This window comes from Aquarana catesbeiana, linkage group LG09 (assembly GCF_042186555.1).
Source record: "Aquarana catesbeiana isolate 2022-GZ linkage group LG09, ASM4218655v1, whole genome shotgun sequence".
Lineage (NCBI taxonomy): Eukaryota > Metazoa > Chordata > Amphibia > Anura > Ranidae > Aquarana > Aquarana catesbeiana.
Genome location: NC_133332.1, coordinates 218552074 through 218568736, shown reverse-complemented (window position 1 = coordinate 218568736; position 16663 = coordinate 218552074). Strand labels below are relative to the sequence as shown.

Genomic DNA, 16663 nt, shown 5'->3' with positions numbered 1-16663 from the left:
TTTGTACAACTTTTCTTTCTTTTTTTTTCTTTCTTACTTGTAATACAGTAATGGCAAAATTTGAAGATAATCATTCTTTTTGGGAAAATGTATGTTTGATGTATGGTATAAATAAGGAATAAGGTAAAGAAATTACAACAAATAAATATTTAGCAATATGTTGTATTCTCCATTTGACAAAGCAGGAGATGCTTTAGACTCCTTATCACATTTGAATTTCTATTTACCGCATATGTTGAAAAAAGTCTGTTATTTACAGAACTCAATAGCTCAGTCTAAAATATATACACAAGGTGATGCTGGACACGCACTGACTCCTCCCTTATCAGACAGCTCCATACAAGGTATCAGTGACTATCACTGTGATTGAGCTCACCAAAAAATTCCCTCCCAGTGATATCCACTTTATTAAAAAAAATTGTTTTACAGAGCAAGCACAACAGACCATACGTGTTAATTAAATGAATACAATTAATAATAAAATATGTTTTAAAGATGTTGAAATAGGTCTTTTAAAAATCTTTCTAAATCAGTGCAAGTTGAAAGCTTCTACCTTCATTATAACTACATAATCAGCCTTATTGTTGTCATAAGAAGCCAGCATTCCTGTAGACAATGCCCTGTGAGATACCCTGTCAAAGACGCAATTTCCAGTGCAGTAGACCGAAAGAAGGTATGTCTGTGATTTGGACTCATGTTGTCTGCACAAATGCAGAAAGCCAGTAACAGGAGCAGGGAGAAATTTTGTGTGCGTACAGATATTATAATTGCAAGAAAAAGAATATATATATATATATATATATATATATATATATATATATATATATATATATATATATACACAGTGGGGACGGAAAGTATTCAGACCCCCTTAAATTTTTTCCTCTTTGTTATGTTTGTAATGAGGAAAAAAAAATGAACATAAATGATTACAGCAAATGGCTGCAATATAACAAAGAGTGAAAAATTTAAGGGGGTCTGAATACTTTCCGTCCCCACTGTGTGTATATATATATATATATATATATATATATATATATATATATATATATATATAAATATATTCAATAACCTGTTGAAAAACTGGATCTGCTTCTGCTGGTGCACCACTGGTGACATTGCTTCTTATATAGACTGATCCTGCAATATATGTCTACTGTTATGTCCTCACAGTACTATTTAATAAATAAGATCACAATACTCACAGCCATTCCCCTGCTACCAGGAACACCTGATGTGCCCATTGACCCCTGTTGGTAGAAAATTAGATCAGGAAAAATCTCATAAAGTGTGACATATCACAGGAACACATTACCCAAACCTAATCACTTAAAGCTGTTGTTCTCAAAATTTGTGAGACCAGGGCCCAGTAAATTCTTACACAAATCGTCCATGCCCCAACAGTAAGAAAAAAATACTCAAAGATTCTAGGATTATGATAAGGACTATGTAATTGTAGAGCACAGCATACACAGTGGAGTAGTCAGGATACCCCCTTACAATGGTAATTAGCATGCCCCCTCATATTGCTTGTCAAAATTCAGTGCATCCCCTTAATTGGAAATCAGTGCTTAGTATAACCCCTTTCCCTGGTGTTCAGTGCTCGGTGTACCCTCTTCCTTTGCTGCTCAATTCTCAGAGTGCCCGTTTATATTGATGGTCAGTGCATCCAATTATATTGGTAGTCCATAGCCAGTCTGCCCCATTACAACAATGGTCAGCGTGCCCATTTACGTTGGTGGTCAGTGTGCCCCTTATATGGTAATTGGTGTGCCCTTTAATTCTGAACTTGTGGTCAGTGTGTTTCTTTATGCTGGTGGTCTGGTATCCCCTTACCTTGGTTTTCAGTTTACCTCCTTACACTGGTGATCAGTGTGCCCCCTTACCCCGGTGGTCACTGTGCTCCCTTATGGTAGAAATCAGAGTGCTCCCTTACAATGGAAGCTGTCTCTCCTGTCACCATTCTAGGATAGGAAGTGTGTTACTGGCAGGGTGAACAGATAAAAATAAAGGAAAACTAATGCAGCCACCACATCTAAGGACTGGTAGGCTGTAATATATTAACCGTATTTTTGGGCTTAGATAAGGTTTAATTCTGTAAATATACTGTATACTGTTACAATGATCTGACTAGAGATAACTCTGGAAGAAGAGTTCAAAACTGGCCACAGAGACAGATTTTTCGTAGATTTCAAAGCAGATTCATTTTTACCAAGCAACAACAACAAGAACATTTTAATTGTTCACTGGCAGCAAAGGAAATTCAACACACTTGAACTAATCAACTTAGGCTGATATAATCAATTGCTAGTAGGTCCATTTTAGTTGCTCTAGACATGATCCCCAATATCAAAAACACATGAAAATGTATTGATCAAACCCATGCTTGTATGGCTAACTTAAAGTAGAACTAAAGGCAAAACTTTTTTTCATTTTGGATAGAGCAAGGCAGGGTTATAATCCCTGTCAGATTTTTTTCGCCATCTGTTTCCCATTGCGGAGATTTCCCTTCACTTCCTGTCCCATAGCCAAAACAGGAAGTGAGAGGAAATCACTAAAAATTAAAGGAATTTATTGAGGACCCCATGTCACCAGAACTAGTGTTCCCAAAGGAAGGTTTCCCTTATAACTTTTTTTGGAGACAACCCAAAATTTGGGATTTTCTTTTACTTTCACTTTCAATGATATTGGTAAACAGGACAAAAACTAAAACAAAAACAAAAAAAGTTTTACCTTTAGTTATAATTTAAGGGTGAACATGAATTGATTGAAATGTAAAAACACGAAAGTCATATCCAAAATAAGTTTCACCTAAATGTTACAATAATAAAGCAAAATGCATAATTACAGAAAATGCTCTATAGTTTGCCTTAAAGTCTACCTTCAACCAATTATTTATTTTTTAAGTTTTGGGTAGGGGAAGAATTTTATTGCTATTGGTGCAGATTACTCCTCAGCAGGAAGAGCGAGTATATCCACCAAAGGTATCACAACAGTTAAATCAGAAAAAATACTGACAGAATTTCTAACTCCCTCCCACTCTAAAATGCGGGCTTTTATGATATCACTGCCCTGACTTAAAATATGAAATTATGCATAAGGGATTCTGGATAACTGGGTCAGACAAAGGGTTATTTAAATGTTGTAAATAGGTTTTATTTGCTGGGTAAACCTTGTGGAATAGTTTTAATGCACCAGGGTGCTAAACACAACAAAGTCTGAAGCAAAACTGGGATTTATTTTTATGGCATCCAGAGCAAGCGCCATGCTGGATAATGGGTATATATAGTGCATAGTGGGAACCTGTGTACCAGGCAGTCCTTCTGAACCCTCCGCTCCTGGAACACCGCGAAGACCCTGCAGGTGGAGATGGAAACAAAGAATTACAATTTGTTGAAGATGGTTTCACCTATTTAAAGAAGAGCTTTAAATAGGTACAACATGTACCTAATACACTTGACCCTAATAGAAGAATTAGGTACAAGTTGCATCTGAATCTGCTGCATTACACTGTTCTAATGCAAATCTGTTTATGACTATTCAGAAGGACTTTGTAGAAGATGCATTCACTAACAGCCAAATGGCAACATCAGCTATGACACTACTGCCTGACAACAGCTTTACCTTGAACCTTAACATCTCTACTAAATTTAGCTTTTACTGTTTACATGCTATTCAAAACTCTAATGCCCCGTACACACTGTCGGACATTGATTGGACATTCCGACAACAAAATCCATGGATTTTTTCTGACAGATGTTGGCTCAAACTTGTCTTGCATACACACGGTCACACAAAGTTGTCAGAAAATCCGATCGTTCTAAACGTGGTGAAGTAAAACACGTATGCCGGGACTATAAGTGGGGCAGTCGCCAATAGCTTTCATCTCTTAATTTATTCTGAGCATGCGTCGCACTTTGTGTGTCAGATTTGTGTACACACGATCGGAATTTCCGACAACGGATTTTGTTGTCGAAAAATTTTATAGCAAGCTCTGAAACTTTGTGTGTTGGAAATTCCGATGGAAAATGTGTGATGGAGCCCACACACGGTCGGAATTTCCGACAACGGCTTTTGTTGTCGAAAAATTTTATAGCAAGCTCTGAAACTTTGTGTGTTGGAAATTCCGATGGAAAATGTGTGATGGAGCCTACACACGGTCGGAATTTCCAACAACAAGGTCCTATCACACATTTCCGTCGGAAAATCCGACCCTGTGTACAGGGCATTACAGTCATATGCATGGGAAAAGGTTTGAAAAAAAGTGGTATGTGGCTGCTCCCCCTAGCTGTCAATGGTGGTGGCAGGCATAGTCATAGAATGCTTCCTAGTAACTTCCAAGGAGCAGGATGGGTGGAGACAAACTCATTCTGGGAGGCTTGATTTCATAAGACCATCCAATTTGAATTTTAAAAGCCACACCAACTTCTGAATATTGCTACTAGGTTTTATTTAAAGCTAAACAGCTCTGCTATTAGATGCTTTAGAAATTTCTGTGGTTAGGCCAGAATCTTTAAAGGTGAATGTCATATTGTGATGTATTCCAAACACAAACCAAAAAATATACAGAATATAAATAGGAGGGTCACTAACCGGTGGTCCTGGCATCCCCACTAGACCTCTTTGTCCCATTCGTCCCTGCAATACCAACATAATATAAGTAACAAAACACCGACATAATATAGGTAACAAACCAGGGGAAGGTTAGCAAGGTGTGTATGATAACTTCTATATTTACAAATCATATGTAATAAAATGTAATAATATAACATTACATGTGATATAAAATAAACATGACATATTAAAATACAAATTGGAAGCCTTATCTTTCTGCCACTGACAAACCCCCCCACCCTGCATAAAAAAAAAAGGTTTTTGTTACCCGGTTCCCTCGAGGTCCAGGCAATCCTTTCAACCCATCAGGGCCACGGTTACCCTGCAAAACCAAAAAGGAAAAAATCTGTGTGTTGTATCACAGAGCAAACAAAGGTATTGTCAAGGGGACAGAAACAAATGGATGTCTCCCAATAGGGCTACCTGTCCCAGTAACAACTATCAAAATTGAGATTTCCCTGATCTCTGGGGACCTTTCCTTTCACATCCTGATGTGTTTCCAAACCTGGAAGCTAAGGTACATTTCACAAACAGAGCACTAAAATCTTAATAGAGTTTCTACCTCTTCTTACCAAAACCTGCCCTTTATTTCTACTGTTTCACAGAATCAATATGGGTTGGTTCATGGCATGCAACTTTAACTTAATTAGACTAGACGGGTCCTTGTACAAAACAAGCCCTTGTTTTTCATGTTCCCCTATGCGGACACTTAGCTTCATATCTGACTCACCTTTGGTCCATCTCCACCATTGGCACCAGGGAGCCCAATCTGCCCCTCATCACCCTAAAGCAGAGAAAAAAAAGGTGTCAAAGGGACATGAAAGGAACATATTTTTAATGACAACAAATGTAAACTGTACTTCTATTTTTGATGAATATCATGAATATTATTTTACAAAAAACAGTAAGGTGAGAAACATCTGGAGAAAAAAACTGTTGAAATAAGCATAAGATAAAATGACTATTTATACACACTGATTAATTGAAATCACAATTCCAGTGAGAAAGCATATGGATTTTTGATTTCACTTCCTGATAAATGGGACTCAGTTACAGTAAGGCAATGAGGACGCTAGATAATGAAAGGACCTCACCATAGTTCCAGGAAGGCCTACAAGTCCTTTGGGTCCAGGAAAGCCTACAAAACCAGACTGTCCTTGAATGCCAGGTGGACCTTTTGTACCAGAAGGCCCAGGAACTCCCTATAAGAGAAATCAGACCCAAATGAAACTCATGCCATGGGTTAAACACTTCAAATAACAGATACTTTTTTTTTTTAGGTATGGCTTATTCATTATAGCAAGATGCAAAATGAATCAGAGTTCATTTTTAACAACATGAATTTACTAAACTGGAACCTAATTGGTTAATATCCTGTAGTTCCATAGTTATCCGTGTTGAAAAAAAGACACAAGCGCATCTAGTTCAACCAACAGAATAAAATAAATAAATTACACAGCTTATACCGAAACCTATACCCACAGTTAAAGCGGAGGAAAGAAAAAAATAATCCTAGCGAGCATGGTCCAATTTGCAGCAAAAATCCTTCCTGATCCCCTGAAGGGGATCAGGTTTTCCCTGAATCAACAAAATATACCGTAGATAACTGCATTTTTCTTTGTCTTGTTAAATAAGCTTGTTAGGCTAGTCAACAGGATTACAGGATACTGAGCCGATTGTTAGTTCATCTAAAAAAAAAAAAACCTGTAAGACTATTTTAAGGTTGCCCTCACAACAGGCTGATGCTGCTAGAAAAAAGCTCTACGCTTTCTGTCCTATGAGTGATCCTTTTGCACACCTGCATTGCAATGTTATGATAATCAATATACCTAGGAACTTTCTAAAAATTGACTTGGCAATGGAGGAATTTTGATCTGATTGCCAGGTCATTGTTGGAATCGTTAAAACCCTAGAATTCCTACCTGTAAGTCAGGGCCTCTACAGTGATAAGAGAAAGGGGGGGGGGCAATATTACGTGCAATGTTTGTAAATGTACAGGGAGTGTGCATGATGTAATTCTTGTGAGTAATGCATGCTGTATGCTACACTGACTGTACATCTCAAGGGGAGAAGGGAGAGAAGGGGTGCTGTGCGGCAGCAGAACAGTCTGGTGGAAAATGTAGGTGGCTGGAGATCTCTGGAGGGATGGCAACTAGGGCCTTTTCTTATCTGGGTGAGTAGGGGCACTGCCAGCAACAAGGTGCAAGCTCAACAGGCAAGGGAAGCCTAATGTAGCCCAGGGGGTGGTTGTAATGGGTAAACAGGGGGTCTGGGCTTCCCAGCAAGGGACCTAGAAAAATGAGTCACTTACCTGATGACTGCCAGATACACTAGTGCACTGTCAGTGTCATTGAAATGGTGAAGACACAGGGCAGCTAGTTCCCACCTATCCACCATTATGCCACTTAGAGGTAATACTGTTAATGTCACTGGTATGGCGGATAGGTGGGTGTCAAATGCACGGCCAGTGTAATTGGAAAGGTGTGTAGACTCTGTAGACCAATGCTTTAAGCCCCTCACACTTTTTGATCAATCTGTCCACACTCGACATTCATGTGACATTCATGTGTGCCATGATTAGCTCCACCCCATTCTCAGGAATTTCAATTTCTATAAAATTTCCAGGTATAATAATAAAAGGATTGTACATTTACTGTATATGAAAGCATGGACAAAATATAATGCGGATCTCATTGTAAATGTATGATTTTGTTTGCAGATAAAGTCTCCAGTGGTTTTTAAACTCTCTATGACTAAGAAAGTCATTTAAATTCTGGCACAAACTGTCTTATATCTGTGTGCTGCCTTAGTTTTAAAAATGGAAGGCAGAAGTAGATAAGAAATGTTACCTTTTCTCCTTTAGCCCCTGGATCTCCTTTTTCTCCATCGGCAGCAGTCCGACCCTGCAAAAACCAGCATACAAGACCATGATTTGAGTTTCTTGCACCAAATACCTCAGCATTTATGAGTACCTTGCAGCAATTTATCCATAGAGGAAATCTGTGGTGATAGAAACCCTGAGCAAATGGCCTGTGGCTCTGGCTATCAACAGCATTGCAGGTGTTTGCATGTTTTTACCAACTACAGGGAGTCGATGGTTTAAAGCCAGTCCCTGTATAGTAGACCTTCAGTGAGATAACAGCTTCAGCAAGACACAACAATTGTACATCATTACCAGAATGGAAAAAAACGACTGTCATAAAAAAATGGGCTGCTCTAATGTACATATATAAAGACAGTTTTTATTTGTGCATGTTTTTTATTTAGATCCTTCTACCGACACTCCCATCTCTGCTCCTCCTTCTCATAGAATATACAGTTATGTGTGTAATGTTTATAATCAATGGGCACCATTTGATTTTATCACAAAATGTACATTATGCAGGAAGAGATCCTGGAATGCTGCACTTTGAAGTTTTGGTTTATAGGAAAGTAAATGTTTGTTGTCGAGCCCAACCTTGTGTTTACCATAATGATTTGCACATTTTCTAATGTAATGTAATACAAAGAACGACAATAAAACATTAGTACCTTGTCTCCTGGCTGTCCATTTACACCGGGCCATCCAATTAATCCCTGCAAGAGAAAAACAGAGTAGGAGCATTTAGACATGTATTTTATATTTAATGCAAAAGGTAAAGTTCCATTTCATTTATGTAATAAAATGTAACTTGTAGAATTACAAAATTACTGTAAACCAACACATGGAGACATCTGTCTAGTGCTCATTCCAAGTTTAAACCGTCATTTTGATCTCTGAACTTCCTAAAGTGTATCTCTAACAAAACTACCTTTTAAAATAGTTTTGGATAGAGTGGAATAGTTTTAGCTTGCACCAGATTTTATTTTTCTATCTATGGCCCAAGACTGGAAGATAGATATTCTACCATGTAAACTCCATAGATGTGGGTAGATACCAGATGTTGGTAAACCCCAAGGTATGGTTAGCATACTTTAACCAGTACAGCATCAACTTGTGGTAACATATCATGCTGATTGGCAGTGCATATGATGGGCACAAGTCGCTGCATATGATGGGCACAGTGGCTGCGTTTGATGGGCACAATAGCTGCATATGATGGGCACAAGTGACTGCATTTGATGGGCACAAGTGGCTACATATGATGGGCACAAGTGGCTGCATATGATGGGCACACATGGCTTCATATGATGGGCACACATGGCTGCATATGATGGGCACACATGGCTGCATTTGATGGGCACAAGTGGCTGCATATGATGGGCACATGTGGCTGCATATGATGGGCACAGTGAGACTGCAATTGATGGGCACTGCAAGGCTGCAATTGATGGGCACAGTGAGGATGCAATTCATGGAGGGGGGGTTCAGTATTTTTCAGTTTGTTTGCGCCCCCCCCCAAAAAATTTTTGAGCACCAGCCGCCACTGAGTACACCCCTAAGCGAAAATGTCCAAATTGAGCCCAATTAGCCATTTTCCCTCCCCAGTGTCATGTGACTCATTAGTGTTGGGTCTCAGGTGTGAATGGGGAGAAAGCGTGTTAAATTTGGTGTTATCGCTCTCACTCACTCATACTAGTCACTGACACAGTTCAACATGGCACCTAAACAAAAAGTGTCAGAAAGGGCTTTGTCTTCAAGTGGTTAGAAGAGTGGGTGATGTGTGACATAAGCTTCTAAATGTTGTGCATAAAATGCCAGGACAGTTCAACCCCCCCAAATGACCCCATTTTGGAAAGTAGACACCCCAAGCTATTTGCTGAGAGGCATGTCGAGTCCATGGAATATTTTATATTTTGACTCAAGTTGCCGGAAAGTGACAATTTTTTTTTTTTTCCCACAAAGTTGTCACTAAATGATATATTGCTCACACAGGCCATGGGCATATGTGGAATTGCACCCCAAAATACATTTAGCTGCTTCTCCTGAGTACGGGGATACCACATGTGTGGGACTTTTTGGGAGCCTAGCCGCGTACGGGGCCCCGAAAACCAATCACCGCTTTCAGGATTTCTAAGGGTGTAAATTTTTGATTTCACTCTTCACTGCCTATCACAGTTTCGGAGGCCATGGAATGCCCAGGTGGCACAACCCCCCCAAATGACCCCATTTTGGAAAGTGGACACCCCAAGCTATTTGCTGAGAGGCATGGTGAGTATTTTGCAGCTCTCATTTGTTTTTGAAAATGAAGAAAGACAAGAAAAAAATATTTTTTTTTCTTTTTTCAATTTTCAAAACTTTGTGACAAAAAGTGAGGTCTGCAAAATACTCACTATACCTCTCAGCAAATAGCTTGGGGTGTCTACTTTCCAAAATAGGGTCATTTGGGGGGGGGGGGGGGGGGTTTGTGCCACCTGGGCATTCCATGGCCTTCGAAACTGTGATAGGCAGTGAAGAGTGAAATCAAAAATTTACACCCTTAGAAAGCCTGAAGGCGGTGCTTGGTTTTCGGGGTCCCGTACGCGGCTAGGGTCCCAAAAAGTCTTACACATGTGGTATTCCCGTACTCAGGAGAAGCAACAGAATGTATTTTGGGGTGTAATTTCACATATTCCCATGGCATGTTTGAGCAATATATCATTTAGTGACAACTTTGTGCAAAAAAAAAAAAAATTTGTCTTTTTCACGCAACTTGTGTCACAATATAAAATATTCCATGGACTCGACATGCCTCTCAGCAAATAGCTTGAGGTGTCTACTTTCCAAAATGGGGTCATTTGGGGGGTTTTTGAACTGTCCTGGCATTTTATGCACAACATTTAGAAGCTTATGTCACACATCACCCACTCTTCTAACCACTTGAAGACAAAGCCCTTTCTGACACTTTTTGTTTATATGAAAAAATTATTTTTTTTTGCAAGAAAATTACTTTGAACCCCCAAACATTATATATTTTTTTAAAGCAAATGCCCTACAGATTAAAATGGTGGGTGTTTCATTTTTTTTTTCACACAGTATTTGCGCAGCGATTTTTCAAACGCATTTTTTGGGGAAAAAACACACTTTTTTACAGTGGCGACAAACTAAATACATTTTTAAAAGCCTTTAAAAGCCTTTACAGGTTACCACTTTAGATTTACAGAGCAGGTCTACTGCTAAAATTACTGCCCTCGATCTGACCTTCACGGTGATACCTCACATGCATGGTGCAATTGCTGTTTACATTTGACGCCAGACCAACACTTGCGTTCGCCTTTGCGCGAGAGCAGGGGGGGACAGGGGGTGTTTTTTTTTTTTATCTTATTTTTAAACTGTTCCTTTCATTTTTTTTTTTGTTATCATTTTTATTGTTATCTCAGGGAATGTAAATATCCCCTATGATAGCAATAGGTAGTGACAGGTACTCTTTTTTGAAAAAATTGGGGTCTATTAGACCCTAGATCTCTCATCTGCCTTCAAAGCATCTGACCACACCAAGCTCAGTGTGATAAAATGCCTTCCCAATTTCCTAATGGCGCTGTTTACATCCGGCGAAATCTAAGTCATGAAATGTTCCTTTCTTAGGCCATAGAGATGTTTGGAGCCACTCTGGTCTGTGATCAGCTCTATGGTCAGCTGGCTGAATCACCGGCTGCATTCTCAGGTTCCCTGTTGGGACAGGAGAACCAGAGAAAAACATGGAAGACGGTGGGGGGCATTCCCTCCCACTGCTTGTAAAAGCAGTCTAGAGGCTAATTAGCCGCAAGGATTGCTTTTACATGAAAGCGACCGCTGGCTGAAAAGAATGATACCAAGATGATACCTAAACCTGCAGGCATCATTCTGGTATAACCACTCAAAGTCCAGCAACATACCAGTACGTTGCTGGTCCTTATTGGGCATATATTGTAATCTTTTTTTTTCATGCAGCCTGTGGGCTGAACGAAAAAAAGAGATTGATCGGTGGGTATGCCCACCATTAGAATACCTCCCTTCATCCACCCACTTCTAATGATGGGTATACATGCACCATTTATATATGCCTAAGCATGGGGGCATCCTCCCGCAAAAGTTAGGAGCAAATCGCTCCTCTGCCCCTGCTGCCCCCATGCTTCAGCATATATCACCTCCGCTGGAGTCACGGCTTTATATATCGTGGGAGCAAACGTTGTTGCTGTCAAGATAAATAAATCCGCGCTGCAGCTGAATGGCGTACCTGAAGACAAAAAAATGGTTAACAATAAAACACAGTAAACAGTAAAGTATAAAATTGCATACCTGAAAAGCAAACATGATAAAACATTGCAGAATAGAATACAGTAAAAAAGAGCAGAACAATAGAGAGAGAATAGCGAGAGAGAAAGAGAGAACAATAAAACGACAACTATTTTTTTTTTTTTTTTTCAATATATATTTTTGTAACTGTAACTTTTGTAACTGTAACCGATTCCAGGTTCGGGTCTCTCAAAAATGTGATGGCATCTTGGGAGATCCTGTGAAAGTGTGCCTAGTCTGTGCAATGCTGTACGCTAATACTCAGCTAGTGTATGGTAGCGTTCAAAACATTCACCAATGCAAAGACCAGGATTGTCAGGACAGGAGGGACAATAATAGCGGGTGTCACGCCTATATCCGCGCTTGCTGCGGACATGACATCTTTTTTGGGGGGGTTCGTTGGGTAGGGGTACTCGGGAGGACATAAAGAAAATGCCTCTCATGCAGCCGACTGCATTTGGTTGGGGATGTGAATGGGGGAAGTACGGGCACTGCAGAAGTGGTGGGTTCCCAATTAGGATTGGCGAATGCAGCAGGAAGGGCATTATGGGCAGGAGGGGCCTGTGTTTGTCTTCTTCTTGGTGGCAGCGGGACACTACTTGTGCTTGCCACCTCACCAGCTTGAACTGCACTTATGGGACTCGCCACGTCATCAAGTGTTACTGCAGTGCTGGTTTGACTATGACCGGGGTGTACTATGCCACTGGTGCTTGCCAGTTCACCAAAACGCTACTAAAAAAAACTGTTAGCGATCGCAGGGATCAGGCCTGACTCTGTGAATGCTGCAGTTATGCGTTTAGTGTTTTGTAAGTGACAGTGATCGATCGATACTGCACTTGGGTGGGATGGGCAGGGCCGGGCGGAGGGGCAAAACGCAGGTGCTAGCAGGTATCTGGGCTGATCCTGCTAACACAGCGTTTTTGGGAACCCTAAACTGCTGGGGACGCTAGTATAGATCTGATCAGATCAGATATTGATCCGTTCAGATACTATACCACTAAGGGAGGTGTATGGTGCGTGCGTGGGTGTTATCAGTACTGGCGCTAACCTGACACTGCCTGGGGTGACGCAGACCCTATCTGACCCTAAAACCTAACTTATATCACCGCCGGGCGATCAGGGGGCTAAACCTTTATTAGGTAATAAACGGCAGGTGCCCTGACACTATAAAAAATAAACTAACCAGCATCACCTGTAACACTTATACGGTGATCACTGGTGAAAGGGTTAACTAGGGGGCAATCAAGGGGTTAAAACCTTTATTAGGTAGTATATAGGGGTCCCTGACGCTATAAAAGGCTGACGGCGAACCTATATATTTACCTCCCTAACTAGCCTCACCAGTGACGCTAATACAGCGATCAGAAAAATGATCGCTTAGTGACACTGGCGACGGGGGGTGATCAAGGGGTTAAAACTTTATTAGGGGGGTTAGGGGGGTACCCTAGACCTAAAGGGGGCTAACACTAACTGCCCTACCACACTAACTGTCACAAACTGACACCAATGCAGTAATCAGACAAAAAAACAAAACTGCTTGGTGTCACTGTGACGGGGGGGGTGATTGGGGGGTGATCAGGGGGTGATGGGGGATGAAAGGTATGCCTGGCGTGTTCTACTGTGTGTGTGTTGTGCACTCACATCAATGTCTTCTCTCCTCTGCGCCGAAACGGAAAATACCGAGGAGAGATGACATCACTTCCTCTGCCGCTGTTTACTATACAGCAGCAGAGGAAGGATTTTATTGACTGGGAGCAATCGCGAGGAGGGGCCACGAATGGATGGCCTCCCCCTCACCTCTGATCGCTCCCGGACAGAAGCCGACCGCCTCAGGCACCGGGGGGGTCCGATCGGACCCCCTGCCCGCAGGAGGCAGATCACGTACAGGTACGTGATTTTGCCTGCCCGTGCCATTCTGCCGCAGTATATCTGCGCGAGGCGGTCGGCAAGTGGTTAATGGCTGTGTGTTGATTTATTTTGAGGGGACAGCAAATTTACACTGTTATACAAGCTGTACACTCACTACTTTACATTGTAGCAAAGTGTCATTTCTTCAGTGTTGTCACATGAAAAGATATAATGAAATATTTACAATATATAAAATATAAAAAAAAATACTGGTTTAGTAAATGGACCTTAGAAGTTAAAAAAATTTGCCAAGTTTTTACCCTAAAGGCTGTACAAAGCACAAGGAGACTTTAGGTATAATGCAAAAAGAGTTTGCCCTTAAAATGGGAATGTTACAATTACAAGATTGTGGTAATATATTGATGTAGGCAATTGATCCAACTGCCATTAAAGGGTCTATAACAAATCTTCTTTTCTGTGGAAAGGATATATAACTTCATTTGACTGGGTGTTTTTTTTATTATGGAAATTGATAAGAATTTGTATTTTTAACCTGGATAGCTGTGTAAATATCTTTTTAAAGCTGCTCTTTAAAGATATGCTTCCTGGAGAGAGCCTCAAATTCTCTGGTGAAACCATCCCAACAAAAACAACTTGCCTTAAAGCTTCCTAACTCACGTTTTCAGGTTTTCATGTTCGCAGGATTTCTGTCATGCCACACAGCTGAATTATTCAACATTGCTGGATACATATTTATCATAGCTATTTTATCTGGCTGAACATCTTAAGCATGCCTGTGTTAGTGGTGTTTGAGGTCTTTGGTTGTCCTAGAAAGCCCACTGAAAAGCAGTTGGGTATTTGAAGCTGGGTTGTGTTGCTCCAAAAAGAGATGATCAACTCCCAGCATGTGCACTGATAACACAGCTCATTGATAGGGGTTCCAAGAAGCAAAACTTCCCACTAATCAGCAGTAGGGATAGGGGGCGGCCCTTAGGGTAGGTGTTTGGCACTAAATGAGAACAGAAAACCCCTTTAATTATACAAAGTGAGTTTGCAACTTACCATGGGACCTTCTGGACCTCTTTCCCCACGTATACCCATGGGACCTGCTTCCCCCTGTGGTGACGATGAGAGAAGTGTATTCAGCTAACAAAACATATCTCATAACATGACAAAACAGGGGTCTTTTCCCTGGTTTACAGAGAACAACTGAAAAAAGTGCCCACAATTCAGGTAATCATTGAATGCTACTAGTAAATTTTTGTTTCTTAAGCTCACTAAACAAATGGCTGCTGGAATCCCCAAACTTGTCTGTAACCTACACAGTACATTATACAGCAGTTTTATTAGAGAAGCAGCACATGCAGGAAAACCTAACTATCTCTCTTGTCATTATGTCCCACCCACACAGCACCCGCAGAATTATATAAGGAGTTCAAATGATAAAAGTCTGATGCCGTAAAATAAGAAAATAAGATTTATAGCTAAACATATCTGTAAAGTTTTCAAAAGTTTCTAGAAGGTGGAGTTGTGCTTTAAACATACTGTTTCTCCTTTCGAACCAAGAGGGCCATCAGCTCCCATCACGCCCTACAACCAATCAGAGCATAAACATTATTTAACCAACCTGCACAAAAATGCCACAACTTTCAAAAACGCAAGAGCAGGATAATTACTGCTAAGAACTCTGTTTGGAGGGTGGTCAGTGTCACACTGGCGATTCTGCAGTTAATGAAACCACGCCATTGTATAATCAGAGTTGCAGCTCCTGCTTTCCCTAATGGAATCTGCATTCTTGTTAGCACCATAGTTTAGCAATTCTGTTGCTGATAAGAACTTCAAGAAGATAAGCAGGAGAAGAATATAAACCAAATATATTTTTTTTGGAACAGTAGAATGTGTGACTGTCAGAACAAAATTACCTGTGGTCCTCTAGGCCCAGGGGGGCCACACAGTCCTTCTGTTCCTGGCGGACCCTGTGCAAAAATATTAAAAGTTATAAATGGTTTTGCTTTGATAATTGTGAAACAGACATGTCAATTTGCACCAGTCTTAGAGATATACTGTGTAAATCCAAGAAAAATTGTTATTTACATACCCGTGGGCCACGATGACCAGGCATACCAGTAGGGCCTTGATCCCCCTACCAAAAGACAAGAGAGAAAGTTTGTTTTCTGGTAACAAAAGAAAATATAATAGTGTAAAAAAAAAATTAAAGTGACTAATGCGGACAGACCCAGAGAAAGCAATTAATACAGCCAGGGCCGCTGATAGGGGGGACCACTGGTCCTTCTGTAGGTGGCCCGGCACACAGAGGGGCCCGGACAGGGAGAGGATCGGTGTGGCAGCAGCTGAATGCCTGTTTCTCCCCCTCCCACCATCCTTTAGCTGCTAGAGCAATTGAAACACAGGGCATTGTTCTGTAATTAACTCCCAGGGTCAACATACACATGTAAATCGCCTGCTATTTATATGTAAATCACATGGGTATTTATATGTAAATTAGGTCGCCAACTTGTGGACATTCATATACAAACCATGCCCCCTCCTCTGAATGCTGCCCACCTGGAGGATGTAAACGCCCTTCTACACCCATTGAGTCTCCCACCAGATACTGCACTTGCAGAGTGGTTCAGTCCTGCAGCAGAGGCGAGTAGAGTGAAGTGGGTTACTGTTTGGGAAGCAAAGGTGAACAGGTAGGGTGCAGAGGTACATAGTGAAGGGATCGCCATTTAGGCCACTTTCACATTGATGGACCAATCGGGTCCGCCTGTCAGTCTTCCAGGCGGACCTGATCGGACCATCCATAGCTCTCTCTATGGATCGGCGGATGTTAGCGGACATGTTGTTTTATGACAGGGGGACGGCCCCCCCGCCACAACAATCAGCGATGTCTGCCATTGGCTGAGAGCGCTGATCAGGAGTCGGTCGGCTGCTGGTTTTCCCAGCATGTATGTCCGACGGAAGAGGGCTGAACGGCAGGCTTCTGTTGGACAGACTGACATACACACGGGCAGAATGTCGTCC

At 41.1% G+C, this 16663-nt stretch overlaps 1 protein-coding gene across 1 annotated transcript in view; it reads right to left on the bottom strand.

Annotated features, from left to right (window-relative positions):
* Positions 1–5818, bottom strand: part of LOC141108996 (uncharacterized) — a 90908-nt gene extending 85090 nt beyond the window's left edge. Inside the window, exons 1-6 of the mRNA XM_073600953.1 lie at positions 5709–5818; positions 5345–5398; positions 4883–4936; positions 4594–4638; positions 3312–3357; positions 1206–1250 (exon numbers count right to left, since the gene is read on the bottom strand). Coding sequence (XP_073457054.1) covers positions 1206–1244 — 39 coding nt within the window. The 5' untranslated portion in view covers positions 1245–1250; positions 3312–3357; positions 4594–4638; ... (1 more) ...; positions 5345–5398; positions 5709–5818. The remainder of the gene's footprint in view (positions 1–1205; positions 1251–3311; positions 3358–4593; positions 4639–4882; positions 4937–5344; positions 5399–5708) is intronic.
* Between the last annotated feature and the right edge of the window lie 10845 nt (positions 5819–16663).